General features: G+C 36.8%; 1 protein-coding gene across 1 annotated transcript; it reads left to right on the plus strand.

Annotated features, from left to right (window-relative positions):
- The first annotated feature begins 4,565 nt into the window (after window positions 1–4,565).
- hadhab (hydroxyacyl-CoA dehydrogenase trifunctional multienzyme complex subunit alpha b) lies at window positions 4,566–15,717 on the plus strand. Its single transcript, XM_079852875.1, has 20 exons — window positions 4,566–4,720; window positions 5,577–5,618; window positions 5,739–5,809; window positions 5,892–6,025; window positions 6,419–6,557; window positions 7,522–7,641; window positions 7,738–7,840; window positions 8,051–8,173; window positions 8,347–8,465; window positions 8,552–8,608; window positions 9,185–9,294; window positions 9,437–9,571; window positions 10,616–10,787; window positions 10,874–10,960; window positions 11,043–11,183; window positions 12,201–12,269; window positions 12,387–12,582; window positions 13,245–13,359; window positions 13,530–13,675; window positions 15,063–15,717. Exons 1-20 carry the CDS (start codon window positions 4,654–4,656, stop codon window positions 15,206–15,208), a joined length of 2,292 nt encoding a protein of 763 aa, XP_079709001.1. The 5' UTR covers window positions 4,566–4,653; the 3' UTR covers window positions 15,209–15,717.
- The last annotated feature ends 1,118 nt before the right edge of the window (window positions 15,718–16,835 follow it).

The raw sequence follows: 16,835 nt of genomic DNA on the forward strand, positions 1-16,835 counted from the left end.
AATAGCAGATATTTATTTTTCATATGTATTACACTATATAATCTATTAATTATAATGATCATGCACTTTTGCCAACCAATAGAGGCGTATAGTGGTGGCCAAAAGTGATGTCCGGAGGGGATTGGTTTGGGGATTTATTTGTTAATGACTTTAATAAATCAAAATATGATGAAAATATTTTATATTTGAACTATAAGGGTAGAACAAAATACTAAACTTGATTAAGATTAAGACTAAATTATTTGACAAAAAAGTTGTAAACTACAACTAGCGTTTTTTTTTTATATATATGCATAGAAAAGCAAAAAGCTCACAGGAAAAAGCATCCATTAACTACAACATGATCAGTTATTAATATTTTGTTGGTTCTCTCTTGTTTTTGCATGTGTTAATAATCATAGTTGCTTTATATGACAGCCTGGACAAAAATAATGCACAGATAACACAAATGACTTCAAGCACAACTACGCAATATGCTTACAAAATCTTAAGCAAATATTTTATAAATTAAGCAAAAAGTGAAGGTCAATTTTTCTAGGCCGGACATCACTTTTGGCCATTACTGTACATGCTAAAATTACAATAAAAATACAAGTTAGATTTTAATCTGTCTATTATGGCATTGTAAACATTTTGAAACATATTTGTGGATTATTTTTTAAATAAATATATAATGCTGTATTATATTTTTAAACTTATTTTATTTTATGCTTTTATCTTCTCAAGAAAATGATTAAATTCCTCAAGACTATTAAACTCCTCAAGATTATTATTAAAATATACATAAATATTATAGGATACATGTTTTTTTTGTCATGCTGCAAAAGGAACTCATGCATGTTAATGTGTCTGATGTAAAGTCATCATTAAACGGAAGTTGCGTAATTTCTTCCCTATGTGACGTGCATATACATATATATCCAAATGAAACAGCTTCTCGAACAAGAAAAAATGTAGGAAAAAAAGACCAAATGATTGGATCGTTGTGGTTTCCTATTGGTCGATCTCATGTGAGTGACAGGTTGCCACGCCCTCACACCAGTAAACACATCATCAGAGAAGAGATTTTGCTGCAAGAGGGAGGGGAGGGGAGGTTATTTTGATAAAAAATGACAAAAATTAAAAAACATGATGTTCATAGATAAATCATTTATTATAAATGCAATATTGCATTTAAAAGTCAATTTTGATTTCATGGTGACTTTAAACAGATGCAGCAGTCAGTGTTGTCCTCACACAAAATGGCAGCTTGTTCCTTGCACAGCTGTACAAACAGATCATGTCTTGAATGGACCTTGGAGCTACACTCGCACATGAGCACACAATCACTGTGATAAGTATTTAGTGACTATGTTGAATTCTTTAAATAGATTTCTACTCTTGTATGGCCATATGATGGATCAGGGGATGTTTGTTGTGAAACAACAGTATTGGGATAAGGGTGGGGAGCACTTAATGAGGACAGTGTGATGCAATCAGTAAAGCAGTGTATGGGGCCCTGTTTCAAAACAATGGAGAATGGTTCTTATTCAGTCATTGCACAGTCTTCAAATCAATTCTCTATAGGATAACAGACCTGATGCGTGTCTACTATTGTAACAATTAATAATTGATTGACCGTTATTGACAGTTATTCAGCAATCACAAATGTAGCAGTCTTGTGCTGTTTGTGTTGCTGTAAATCCGTAAGGAGTTTTTTGCTTTTTAAAAAGGTTAAAAGTGGAAAAGTTCAGTTAAACTGCTGAACTGAGAGTATGATGAAGGGGCTGGGGATGACAGAGCTTATCATGTGAGAATGGTCCCGAGTTCAGATGGAACGTACAAGGAAAGTACAAGCCTTACAATGAGACCACTGTAACACACAAAAACAAAATATTAAGATAAAAATCTGCCAGAACATAGTTCAGAAATGTATTGTTATTTATATTTCTTCCCAGTTAACACACAACATACAAGCTGGTCATATTTTGGTTATATGAACTTAGGTACAGAATTTGTCTTGGGAATGACAGATACAAGTCCCTCACAGTGTTCAGAGGGACTTTGAGCCACCCATTTAATCCCACCGGTCACAAAAGTGACCGTAAAAAAATGTTTCATTTCTAAGGCTATAAAAATGTTACTAAATGATCTATCAATGCATTTCCAGCAGATATTGAAATACAGTAATAAAGGGTCTCAATGAAATATGTGCAATGTCGCATGTTTACTGTAAATTGTCACATGACCAGAGCTGTTTACTTCCTGTTTGCGCCAAGAGAAGAGGATGGCAGCAAGAAAGCTCCCAAAGAATATGTTAGTAAAGTATGTTAACATATAGGACATAGATTTTTGGTACACATCATGTTTAAGGTGTCTAGTATTGATATATGCATTTGCAATTACTCAACTTTTTTTAATGTGGTCATAGCACTCACAAACATGTCAACGGCAACAATAGTGACCGGTAGTATAACCCATTGTATCTACATGCTAAGACACATAGGCTAACTGTTCTATCTTACTTTCTGCTGCTACCTAACTTTCTACCTAATTTTACACACACACACAAACACACACACACACACACGCATGCACGCACACACACACACACACAGAAACACACACAGAAACACACTGCACAGGTCAAAAACACACACACAAACACACTGCACAGGTCAAATAGACCTATATTCAGACTGTCCAATGGTTGATACAACACACACACAGAAACACACACACAGACACACAGACACACACACACACACACACACACACACACACACACACACACAGAAACACACACACAAACACACTGCACAGGTCAAATAGACCTATTCAGTCTATCCAATTGTTGATACAACATACACAGACAGACACACACACACACACACACACAAACAAACAAACAAACAAACAAACAAACAGACAGACAGACAGACACACACACACACACACACACACACACACACACACACAAACAAACAAACAAATAAACAAACAAACAAACAGACAGACACACACACACACACACACACACACACACACACACACACATTGTTTGAACCATTGGTGCACATGGTCCTCCAGAATGGTTCGGTAGTCCCTACAGTCCCTATGGTAGGGAATGCCATGATATTGCAGCCCAAACCATTATTGATCCACCTCGTGCTTCACTCTAGACAGCAACAGTCCGGGTGTTAAGCCTCTTTGGGGCTTCACCACACCGTAACTTACATGGATGTGGGAAAGATAGTGAAGGTGGACTCATTACTGTCATCAGTGAACAATGCATGTTTCACATGTTTCCACAGCTCAATATTTGCACAATTGGCGCCAATGAAACTGACATTTGGCATTGGCATGACATGAGTGACCAAAAGTTTGGCTATAGCAGCCCGACCATGAATATTAACTTGTGGAAACAGGAGAGTCAGTGAGTTTTTTTGTGTGTGGATACCACTGTCTATGGTGGATACAGTCTGTGAATTGAGTGGTAAAGCCTTAATTAAATCTCTTCATCACAAGCGATCGAGTCTCTTTAGAAAATTTGGACTAAACCACTCGATTTATATGGATTAGTTTTACAAGCTCTTCATGAACTTTTTGAAGCGTCAAAGTGGTAGTTGTGTATGTCAATGGAGGGACAGATTTCATCAAAAAGATCTTCATTTGTGTTCCGAAGAGGAACACAAATCTGTCGGGTTTGGAACGACATGAGGGTGAGTAATTAATGACAGAATCTTCATTTTTGGGTGAACTATCCCTTTAATGCAAACGATTTTGTTGCGTGTTTGCCATCTTGTGGATGCATGTCACATTGCAGGTTTACAAACGACTATGGTGATGTTTATAGAATTGCAACTGATTGCATATCATGGTTAATTTATTTGACTTCAAATAAAATAAAAGTTTGGCTAACTGAAATAAAATAAGATATAAAAAACTTAAACTTATTTTAGTTCATTTTTAGTTATTTTATTTCTTATTTTAATCATTTAACTTGAAAAATAAACTAAAATGAAAACGAAAAAAAAGAATGAATTAACATATGAGCATTTTAAAAACAATAACTAATAAAAAATGCAGTGCAACCAACTGGTTGGCTGTACATAATGTACTGTATGTAAAGGGGTCCAAAATGCTTGTGTTGCCGAGTTTGTCTAATTTGATGCAACATAATATTTTTAGCATAACAAATTCAGTAAAAAAGTTCAATAAAAAATGTACACACTTCTAAATATGTCTCTATTTTGCCGTTATCCAGCATGATTTGAGAAGCTTTAGGCAATTTTAGAGAAATATATACATTTTAGAAATATATCCACCCATTCCCAAACCACTCATCCTTCTATAAATAGCCTATATAATTTATGTAATTAATACAAGTACATTTAATTGTTTTTATTCGTCTGCTTATTTCTAGGTTTAACTGAAAAACAATACAACAGAGGTTCAAGGTTTATCAATGAAATTTTTTTTTTTTAAACCCACAACAACAACAGAACCCACAATATAATGAATTATTATCTGATGCGGTCATGATATAGAGTCGGTGGATTGGATGTGTTCAGGATGTGTTCAGCAGGTCTCTGGCAGTATAGAAGTGAAATACTGAGACACTCCTCCAGTCTTCCGCTTGCTGTCTGTCATTACACACATTGACCTCCAAACATGGCCGGCGTACGAGCCCTCGGTTCCCTCTCCAGACTCACAACCAGAAGATATACACTGTTTCCAGGTACTTCACACCGCTACAATCTTTCCTTAAATGACTATACATCCCTATTGCATTTCGCTTTAACACTTGCGTAAATAAACCACTGTGGAGAGTCATCAGTCACACTTCACCGAAGTAGCTTAGCTCACCTGCTAATTAACTCAAGGTCCAGTGATCAATGTTTTGTGACTGTTTTAAGTTTCACGCGCGTGCTTTTTACTTTACTGCGCGTGCAACGAAACGCGCACGTCTATAAATGCTGTTTTAGTTTAATTTAATTTATTAGCTTTAGAGTTAACGCAGTGACATGTTGTTCCCATTCAAAAAAGATTGCCAGTGCCGGTCATTATCTTATAATGCATGAAGACATTTTTTTAATTAAATATTTGGTATATAGACGAATTTAACGTTTTTAATAATCGCTAACGCCAGAGTTGTTGTCTCTGCCGTTGAAAACTGGTTTAATCGAGGTTGGTTTAATGATATCTGCTAATACATCTCTGCATCTATAAGTATTATAGTTAAATTATGGCTAATATGTCGGATTTGTTTACATAGAGCCTTTACATTCATTTCATTATGTTTTCATCATTACTGAGAGGTGTATGACATTATCACTATGGTTGTAGTGTAGGTTAAGAGGAAACTAGGTTAAAGTTCATCTGTGGCTGTACTTCTGGAGTCATGTCCTCTACTACAGGCCTGTCTACATTCTGCTGTGTGTAATATATCTTCACTGTCTGTCTTCCAACTTAGCCTGATATGACCCTCACTGGTTAGAGATCGTTTTATATTAGGTATTAGCCTATGATTTCTGAGTCCATTTCTGTGATTTTACCTTCACATCACTATTAACTTTTTTTTTCACCTAATAAAGGTGTCAGCAGGCGGACCTTTAAAGTTGCTGCTTGTATGATGGGTAAAATATTTCAGTTCATAAAGTATATATATATATAGTGTGTTATGTTTTTTTTATGATATCAATTATTTAATGTATTGCATGCTTTTTCATTTTCATGTCTTTTCGATATTTCCTCAGCTCGTACACACGTAAACTATGAGGTTAAGGGAGATGTAGCTGTGATCCGTGTGAATGATCCCAATGCAAAGGTAATAGTTGTCTTTGCAGCCACGTTAATGCATTCAAATGATATCGTAATATGTCATAATGTGTTTTTTTTGCAATGTCTAGGTCAACACACTGTCTATTCAAATGCAAAGGGAGATGACAGAAGTTATGGATGAGATTTTGGGAAACAATGCTGTCCAGGGTGTTGTTCTCATCTCATCCAAACCCGGCAGCTTCATCGCAGGGGCAGACATTAAGTCAGTATCAGAATTCGGGAACACTTTATTTTAGGGTCCAGTTCTCACTATTAACCAGTTGCTTATTAGCATGCCATGCATATTACTAGGATACTGGCAGTTTATTAGTGCTAAATAAAGCACATATTAATGCATTATTCTGCATGACCATATTATATATCCCTTAATCCACCCAATACCTAAACTTAACAACTACCTTACTAACTATTAATAAGCAGTAATTAGGAGTTTGAGGCAAAAGTCATAGTTAATAATTAGTTAAAAGTGAGAATTTGACCCTAAACTAAAGTGTGACCCAGAATTCCTAATGTGTTTATTATTGGTGGTTATGGTGATCATTATCAAATACAGTGCTGATATCTTACCTTTTATTTTTCTGTACCATGTATTTAGCATGATTCAGGCCTGTAAGACTGCAGAGGAGGTCACTGGCCTTTCTCAGGAGGGCCAGAGGATGTTTGAGAAGATTGAGAAATCTCCTAAGCCCATTGTCGCTGCCATTAATGGATCGTGTCTTGGTGGAGGCTTAGAGGTACTGCATTCATGTTCATATGTCACCATTTTTATCCACCCACCCACAGGGCGAGCATAGGATTACTGTAACATTTCTGATGTGATTTTAAAGTGCCCCTATTATGCTATTTTAAAGGCTCCTAATTTTGTTTTGAAGGTCTCCTGCAATAGGTTTACATATATCTAAGGTCAAAAATCACTTTAATTTTCTCATATTCATTTGCAGCATTACTTTTTTTCTCACAGTGTCTGAAATTACATGATAAAAGAGAGTCTTTTTTTAAACCCCTCCTTTCCTCGAGTCTACTCTGCTCTGATTGGTCAGACGGCCCAGTCTGTTGTGATTGGTCGACCGCTTACAGCGTGTGTCGGAAACCAAACGCCCATTACAATATCTAAATTTCTGCTCTGGAAGCTTGATAAACAATACGAACAGTAACGATGGCGTTGGTTTTACCATACCAATTCAACCCCGAGTCCTCTTCCTTTGGCAGTGTATGCAAAGTGGATTTGCTTTCGCAGCACACAAAACAGCTGAAATGTCGACAATACCAACCAAACTCTTCCAGGCCTCAGCAACAACTACAGTGTTTGAGGGCATGTCAAAATAAACGTTGTTTGAGGGCAGCCAGTGAAGACCATAGGCTGCCATTATAAAAATTTGTTATAAACCTACATAGGTTCATACAGGAAGAAAGACTGGAATAACTTGCGACTCTTTTCAAGCAGTTCAGATCCATTTTGATCTTTGAAACTTTGCAGACCTTACATTCACAAACAGCTATATAACACACCACACTTTAAGAAAGTGTTTGCATTCGTTTTGTAACTTTATATAGACAAATATCTGATTATTATAAACTGATACAAACAATAACCTATGCAATAAATTAAACAATACATTTGCCTAAATTCAACACAAAAATTGTGCATTTAGTTTTACAGACAATACAAAATTGATATTGTGTTTTATGTGTTTGTAGTTTGCCATTGCCTGTCAGTACAGAATAGCCACCAAGAGTAAGAAGACGGTCCTGGGCGTCCCTGAGGTCATGCTCGGTCTTCTGCCTGGAGCTGGAGGAACACAGAGACTGCCCAAAATGGTCCGTAATATGCCACAGACACGTTTCATAATTATTATTTTAATTGAATCTTCACAACTCAAGTGTGGTTGTTTTTACACCTTTGCTTTTATGTAGCTTGGTCTTCCCAGTGCTTTTGATATGATGCTAACAGGAAGGAACATCCGTCCAGATAAAGCCAAGAAAATGGGCCTGGTTGACCAGCTGGTGGATACTCTTGGTAAAACATTTTCTTTGTATTGCATTTGTGTGTGTGTGTATATATGTAAAAAATCAGGATTCTTTGATGAATAGAAGTGTTCAAAAGAACAGAATTTATTTGAAATGTATATTTTTTTGTAACAACATAAAAGTCTTGTCACTTTTAAACAATTTATTGCATCCTTGCTAAATAAAAGTATTAATTTCTTAAAAATAACAATAAAAACAGGACCTGGACTGAAGAGTCCAGAGGAGAGGACTATTGAATACTTGGAGGAAGTAGCTGTGGAGGCAGCCAGAGGCCTTGCTAACAAGAAAATCTCACTTACCAAAGAAAAGGGCTTGATGCAGAGTGAGTATTTGCAATGGTCGACTACTAGACGGTTGTAGATTCAAAATTTAGACATAAGTTATTTAGGCTTTTGCAAGATTTATATTTATCATCTTAATCAGTGTATATATATATATATATAGCATACTTTTGCTTTATTGCTTTAATTAGTATATACAATTTTTTCCTTGCAGAAATTCAAGACTACATCATGAGTTATCCGTTTGTGAGACAACAGATCTACAATACAGTTGAGAAGAAGGTCATGACACAGACCAAGGGACTGTACCCTGCACCACTGAAAATAATTGAGGTTTGATTCTGTGCTCAATGGAGTTATCATATATCATAGTAGAAATAGCTTATATTGAGTTGATACCTGTTTGTTTTCTCTTTCAGAGTGTGAAGGCTGGTGTTGAACAGGGTCTGACTGCAGGTTACCTGGCTGAGTCACAGGTGCTTTGAAAATGTGTAAACTGTATTATCGTACAATAAGACTAAGGCTAAGATTTTTGCAGTTGACTCGTAGTTGATCATTTAACCCATTAGTCAACTTGTTGCACGTTTATCATATTAATTTAATCACTTAATTATACACTTACCGGCCACTTTATTAGTCTTCGTAGCGTAGATTCATCAAGGTGCTGGAAACATTCCTCAGAGATTTTGCTCCATATTGACATTATAGCATTATGCAGATTTGTCGGATTCTGTATGTTTTCAGTTACGTAAACGGCCCCCAAGGCTCTTCCCATCGACTAATGTTTGAACGACTTTTAGGGGGCAGCCTTTGAACACTCAATCTAGTTCTGAATTATTCCACTTGACTACACTTTGAAATCCTCTTCAAATCCTCATTTGCATCTCTGATCTGGTGATTTTTTTGCAGGGGAATTACAACTTAAATTTTTTAAAAACAAAGCATTTTGAATTATCTGCTAATATTCATTTAATAATATTTGGTAACTGCGAAAGATAATGTTATGCGTGTAGCATAATAATCTAATTATGCACTTTTTATTTCCTTTACAGAATTTTGGCAAGTTAGCTATGAGCTCTGAGAGTAAAGCACTTATTGGCCTTTACTACGGTCAGGTCGCATGCAAAAAGAATCGATTCGGAACCCCTGAAAAGGAAGTAAAGTATGTATTTTCTTTTTCTATTACTATATGTAAGTTTGAGGGAAATTTACAGTTACTGCAATTTATAAGCAGCAACTTAAGTGTTACATCTATTTCCTGTAGAATAGTAAATTTATCTTGCATATTGATTTTCTATTTTTAGAACACTTGCTGTCTTGGGAGCAGGTTTGATGGGTGCTGGCATTGTTCAAGTGTCTGTAGATAAAGGCGCTCACATTATTCTTAAGGACACCACACTGGAGGGACTCGGTCGTGGAGAGCAGCAGGTCTATAAAGGGTGAGTATTAAATATACTGGAACTAGAGATGTGTGACGATTCGCTAGCAATCAAAATAGAGTAAATCACCTTTTAAAAGTAAATTGATTCGTCAAATAAAGATTGTATCAGTTACACCAGTAGGTGGCGACAAGTGACTGTTAAAAAATATTTGTAATTGAATCATTCATTCAAGAGATTTGTTCAAAAATACTGATTCATCTAGTAATAATACAAATGCATTCTTTTTTGAGTCATTGAATCATTGTCAAACAGTTTTATTATTTATTTTTTATTTATTCATTCAAATTAATTAAACATTTTTAAATAGACTGCAGCAATTAAAATTTTGTCAGAACCTCTACTAAAATAAATTACATGTTATTTTGTTTAGTTGTCTATTCAGAATTGTGGGAGAATCGTGATCTCTATTTTAAACAGAAACATTGTGATTCTCAATTTTTCCAGAATCATGCAGCTCTATCTGAGGGACCGTTTACACGACACTGTTTTCAACTAAAATTGGGAAACTTTTTAATGCGTTTTGGCCGTTCATTTATACAACAATGGCGTTTTGAGGGCCTGAAAATGAAATGCAAACTTCAGAAAACAGGTTTCAAAATGCAACTTTTCAAAAACGAGACCGTTATTGTCTCTGTGTAAACTAAAAAAACGCAAATTTGTGAAAATGGTGACGTCATGCAAATGCGAATTACATGTTCAGTCTATAGGCGCGTACGTAGTGTTTCTTTACAAAGTGACATCGAAACAGAATACAGCGTTTTTGTGGATCTGTGTGAACGGGGATCATTTTGACAATGCTGTCATCTGTACGCAAAAAACGCAAAGGAAAAACGTTTCCATTTTTAGTACATCGTTGTCATGTAAATGTGCCCTGAAATAATAGATTCAAAATGACAAGTAGATCAAACCCGTAACCAAAGTTAAAGCTGCTTTGATGTTTTTCCCCATATTATTTATTTGTATGTATTGTATTTGAAAAAAATGGTGGTATTTTTATATATTTTTTTACTTTTTTATTTTAATTCCAAAAAAATTTTTCAGGCTAAATGACAAAACTAAGAAGAAGAGCATAACATCATTCGAAAGGGACAGTTTTCTGTCCAACCTAACGGGACAGCTAGACTACAACGGCTTTAATAAAGCCGACATGGTCATTGAAGCCGTTTTTGAGGATCTGAGCATCAAACACAAAGTCCTAAAAGAAGTTGAAGCAGTAAGTTAATATTAAACAAGATCAAGATTTCAAACTCTCTTACATAAATAAAAAACTTTTGATGATAACATATTTTGTCATTGCAGGTGATTCCTCCACATTGTATATTTGCTACCAACACATCTGCTTTACCAATCAAAGATATTGCAGCTGTGAGCAAGCGACCTGATAAGGTAAGAAACTTTGAATGACTTCTTGTCCAGCATGTGAGAGAGTTTGAGATTATCTCTAATTTGTGATTGTGTTTTGTTTCAGGTAATTGGAATGCACTACTTTTCTCCAGTTGACAAGATGCAGCTACTGGAGATCATCACCACTGATAAAACCTCCAAGGACACAACAGCCTCAGCGGTGGCGGTCGGCCTGAAGCAAGGCAAAGTTATTATCGTCGTTGGGGTGAGACACTGCATATTCTTCCATCAATCCAGAATACACGTTTTACAGGGGCCATATTCACAAAGAATTTTAAGGCTAAAAGTAGCTCCTAACTGGCGAATTTAGGAGCAACTCCTAAAATAATGGGCGTGTCACTCGTAACTTTAGGACTCCTAATTTTTTTGACTAAGAGTAATTCACGAAGCATTTTAGCCCTAAAAGTAGCACCTAAGCCTGGGACAGCTTAAAAGAAGTCGAGAGGACTCCTAACTCACCAAGACCCATTCACAAACCGCTTTTTGTGGCATTTCACGTTGCGATGTTTTGAAATGCGTATGCGGCGGCTACAGGAGCTTCCAATCGCGAGGGAACAATTTTGCATTGTAGGCATAACTAGGGATGCAATAACGCCACCAACAACAACCAAAACTAGGCTACTCATTGCATGTAAACTAATTGTAATGTTTCATTGTGAATCAAATTAAAATGTTCTTCTCTTTGCAAACGTAGGCAGAGGCATATAGTGACAGATTAATTCAATAATGTTGCAAAGATATTGCATCAATCCATATGTTTCATTAGGCTACTAGGCTATTTGTTTTGCCTTACTCTTTATTCATTTAGGCTATTTATTCAGTTATTCATCATCTTCCGTCCTTCGCACTACTTGTGTAGTGCACACATTCTCAGACCTGTCACCTCAATCATCATCGTAGGGGAGGTGTTTGGAATCATTCCCGCGTTACAATCATCAGCCAATCAAGGTGGTCACTTCAGTCAAGCTCGTGCATGAGTAATGACGTCATCCATAGCAACGAAGACTCACTCTTAGTTTAGGAGTTGTCATTTTTCTTTACTAAGAGTAGGTCTGAAAGGCGTTGTGAATAACTTTTAAGAGAAAACTCCTAGCTAAAATCTTTTAGTGCGATTTAGGAGTACTCCTAGTGGTAAGATAAAATGCTTTGTGAATACGGCCCCAGATCTACAATCCATTAAAAGATATGGGATGGAATGGCTAATTGCAATGTTTGTCTTCAGGACGGACCAGGATTCTACACAACCAGATGTTTAGCTCCCATGTTAGCTGAGGCAGTTCGTGTATTGCAGGTTTGTGTGTTTCTATTTGAATTATTAATTTGTTCCCATCTGTTGTAAAAGTCTTATGTGCAAAAATCAGGCTATGGTGATGTTCTTCATAGAAACACACCTGTTCTCTACATACAGGAAGGTACTGACCCCAAGAAGCTGGACTCTCTGACCACAGGCTTTGGCTTCCCTGTGGGTGCTGCTACCCTGGCTGATGAAGTGGGCATTGATGTGGCAGCTCATGTGGCCGAAGACCTCGGCAAGGCCTTCGGCTCCAGATTTGGAGGGGGAAATATTGAGGTCTTGAAGACCATGGTGGAAAAAGGATTCAAAGGTACATTCTTTAGCTTAAGCAAAAGCACACTTCAGTTTCGACGCGTATGTGTACAGATGAATGCATAGCCTTTCAAAGTAGACCCTGTTTGATAGCATGCATGAAAAGTTTCATTCTTGACCTGTAAGTGTGCTTTCACACTGGCAGTTTAATTAGAACCAGGGCATGGGTTGCATTAAAAATTGGCAATGTGAAAGCTGGGGAACGAACCCGAGGTGGTCTGAGTTCAGCTGCACTGGAACTGTGGGGTAATTCGTGTGAATGAGAAAGCGACTTAGACTTAGAAAATAAAGATATTTAATGACTGTCCTATATGGTATATACTGATGACTGTACTATAGACCAAATATAATGCTGAGATGAATGTTGTTTGAACCATTTATGCTAAATATGGTCAGAAAAATCTACTAAATCTATTTTGAAATGAAAAATGTGCAGGAACCCTGCAGGAATGAAAACAAATGTTCAAATGATTTGAACTGTTGTTTAACAAAACATCAAATGTTCAGCTGACAAAACATCTTTCGGTAGACAAAAAAATGACATGATCTCTGACAATTCAGTATGGCGTCTACCCTGATTAATTCTGTTCTTTGGGTTTATTGACATTAACATGTTCAGTATAATTGCCATAAAATATTTCTTCTCAATTCACAATTTAGGCCGGAAGTCGGGCAAGGGCTGCTACATCTACCAGCCAGGACTTAAAACCAGAGATGTGAACCCAGAAGTTCTGGAGATTTTGGAAACATTCAAGCTGGCGCAAAATGCTGCAGTGTAAGTTGCTCAGACTGTTGTTAAGGTTAGATGTATTTTAATTCGTAAAATGACTTCTCATCAGGACAAATGCAGTGTTATTGTTTTGTAGTAGGATAATGCATAGTTTATCATCCAGCAAACAGTATTTCTGCTCAATCATCACTGCTTCTTTCTGTCGCTCCACCCAGATCTTCAGACTCAGATATACAGTACAGGCTGGTGTCTCGATTTGTGAATGAGGCTGTTCTGTGTCTACAAGAGGGCATCCTTGCCAGCCCAGTGGAGGGTGACATTGGGGCAGTGTTCGGTCTCGGCTTTCCACCCTGCCTTGGAGGTGAGATTCTAATATCTTGATTTATTCTTTGGATTTTTTCTTTAAAAACTGTCCTTTTCAGATTAAAGGTGCTATACTGTATGTATTTGTAAGATACCATAATATGTTTGCAGATATTTAGGAAACATTCTAAGTTCACATACTTGTTTCTGTGAAAAACAATGCTACAGCCAGTTATTCTGTGTCGGAATGCCTGTTTTTGTTTTGGACCGTGATCCCGCCCACCGCCAATTTGCCCAATAGAGTGCAACAGTGCCCTCCCCCTTTTTCAGAGGCGCTGGTTCAAAAAAATTTTTTATTGTTTTTTTTATTCGTTTTTCCCATAGGGATTTTAAAATGGTCTTCGTTAGAGAGTTATAAGACATGAGCCAAGTCAATCAGCTACGAGGTGAATCCCAACATTACAAACTTTGATTTGAAGCAAAAAAGTTTTTGAAAATCTAACAAAATAAAACAAAGGTACAAGACTGTGAACATAACGGCTCTAGTAAGGGAAAGAACTACAATCCCATTAAGCATTGCGAACAGAATAATTTAATTAAAAATTAAATAAATAAAAAAACTACTCATTTACGAACGTTGATTATATGTATAAAAACAGTATATTTTAAGTTTATTGCAAAATATGCATATTTATATACAAGTATTTCAGTATTTTGAGAGCATATGGAGATCGTCTCGATTACTTCATTCGCAATGTGCTTCATGGGAGTGGGTGGAGCTAAAGAGCGCATTGCTTTTTTCGACTCTCTGATTGGAGTAATTTTCTGTAGAGCATCACGGGTTCGGATGCCACTGTTAAACACGATTATTTAAAAAAATAAGCTGAAATAATGTGGGCTGACGGCTTCAGCAGAAGCAAATACCATGGATTAACAACCGCACAGTAGGCCTGTCTCTAAATGTTTATAAGTTATCGTTCAAAATCGATTTCATTATAGAGAAAATGAATAGAGTTTTAACTTCCGGAACCCAACTGTTGCACTCTATAGTACTTCGACCCCCTGGGTTGCCATTTGGCGGAAAACACAGCGTATTGCAGCCATGGAAGCCAGCAAACGAACTTGGTCAGATATCATTGATTCTGCCCAACCTAAAAAGCCTTGGCATCCATCTAAAAAGCTCTATGACCAGAGGCATATTAAAACTCGTATAAATCAACTCATTAACTCATTGCCTTCCATTGCCAATTGCGCTCGTTCCTGTTGAGTTTCCTCAATCTGGCAACCGTCGAGTCTGAGGAGGAGATGGCAGGGAAAATGACTCTCTCCAATATTTTTAATTTGGACTGCAGTACCCATTTTAACCACTAGCTGTCAATATTACATACTGCACCTTTAAGGTATATCAGCATTCAGTCCTTTCATTATGTGAATTGTCATTGCAGGGCCCTTCAGGTTTGTGGACTGCTTTGGTGCAGACAAACTTGTGGAGAAGATGAGAAGGTTTGAGGAGGTCTATGGGAACCAGTTTACTCCTTGTCAGCTGCTGCTTGATCACGCCAAGGATCCAAGCAAAAAATTTCACAAGTGACTTCAGCCGTCATGTGCCATTATGACTTCATAGAAGTTTCAGAGATTTACGTGAAAAACGAGCAATCGATTGTGCACTTAAAGCAAGAGTTCAGAACGTCAAGGGCCTTTTTGTAAATGGAAAGGAAATAACAATCCCCCCCCCCATAAGATGCCATGTACATGACTAATATTCAGGTAGACTTTGGCCAAGTGATAGCCTTCAACTAAATTAAACTATTTAGTTTTTGGGTTGTGTTTGTATATTAATGAACTCTTTAGGTGAAATTGTTTTCTAATGGTTGTGTACAAATAAAATGTACAGGCAGAGACATCAAGCACGTTCCATTACAGCCCGGGCGTCAAAAGAAAAACCCTAATGTATAGTCCAAAAGCACTTGTCTGTAAAATAATTTTTCATTTCAGCAAGCGTCGGTACTTATACTCAATCTCTCTCTCTCTGGACATAGAAAGTGGCCTCAGAAAAAAAAAATGTCAATGAATTAAATGAAATGTTAAAGTCTTCTGTGATTTATGGTGTTTTTATTGACTCTGGGTCTGGAGACGGGTACATCAACGTCTCCCCTAAATGTTGTTCGTTTGTAGTTTACCCTAGACCGTGAATTAGGAACGTAACAATTGGGGGCTCGTCCGGGATCAGCAGCACGTGTCCGTAATCTGCACAAACAACGGAGAGATAAAGGACCAAAGAAAACAAAAAACACCAGAACACAGAAACACATTAAAGAAAAACGCACGTCACAAGACGTAACAAGTGGGACCATTTAAGCATTGTGAACTTCTTTTTCTGATGTAACACTTATTTAGATGTTCAGAGCTGTTTTGATACGTTTCAAATAGGGTCATAATATGTACTACCTACTGTTCCAAAACGTGTATGAAACGTATAGTCATTTTATAATGACAAAGCTACAAGCTTGATGCAATTATATTAAAATAGGATGTATATTAAAATATACATTTTGATATTAGGTTCAATTTAGCTCTACAGCTTCTTTATAGTGACTTGAATATTGCAACAAAAACAGTATGAGAACATTTAATTTAGTCCATTATTGTAGCTTAAACTGTCTCTGACTTTCCTAAATGCAATAAGCTAAATTGAGTAGAAAGGCCATTGTTATTGATGGGCTATTATTAGCTTTTTCTTACAGAGAGAAAACTGATTCTCCTACTGGGGGCGCTCTTTTGATCAATCAAATCAATTCTAAATAATACATAAATGAAATATACACCCAATCTGGAAATATTTGCTAATTAATCAACTTGAAGTTGTTTATTTTGTGATAATTACCATTACATTTACATTTACATTTATTCATTTAGCTGACGCTTTTATCCAAAGCGACTTACAATTGCTATATATGTCAGAGGTCGCACGCCTCTGGAGCAACTAGGGGTTAAGTGTCTTGCTCAGGGACACATTGGTGTCGCACAGTGGATTCGAACCCGGGTCTCTCACACCAAAGGCATGTGTCTTATCCACTGCGCCATCACCACCCCATTGCTGATTATACAATATTCCCCATACCAAGCTGATTATACAATATTCCACTTATTACACTGCTACTTACCAAATAAATAGGGGTGTAACGATTCGTTTTAACAACGATTCGATTCGTATCGCG

The sequence above is a fragment of the Squalius cephalus genome, assembly GCF_949319135.1.
Source record: "Squalius cephalus genome assembly, chromosome: 20".
NCBI lineage: Eukaryota > Metazoa > Chordata > Actinopteri > Cypriniformes > Leuciscidae > Squalius > Squalius cephalus.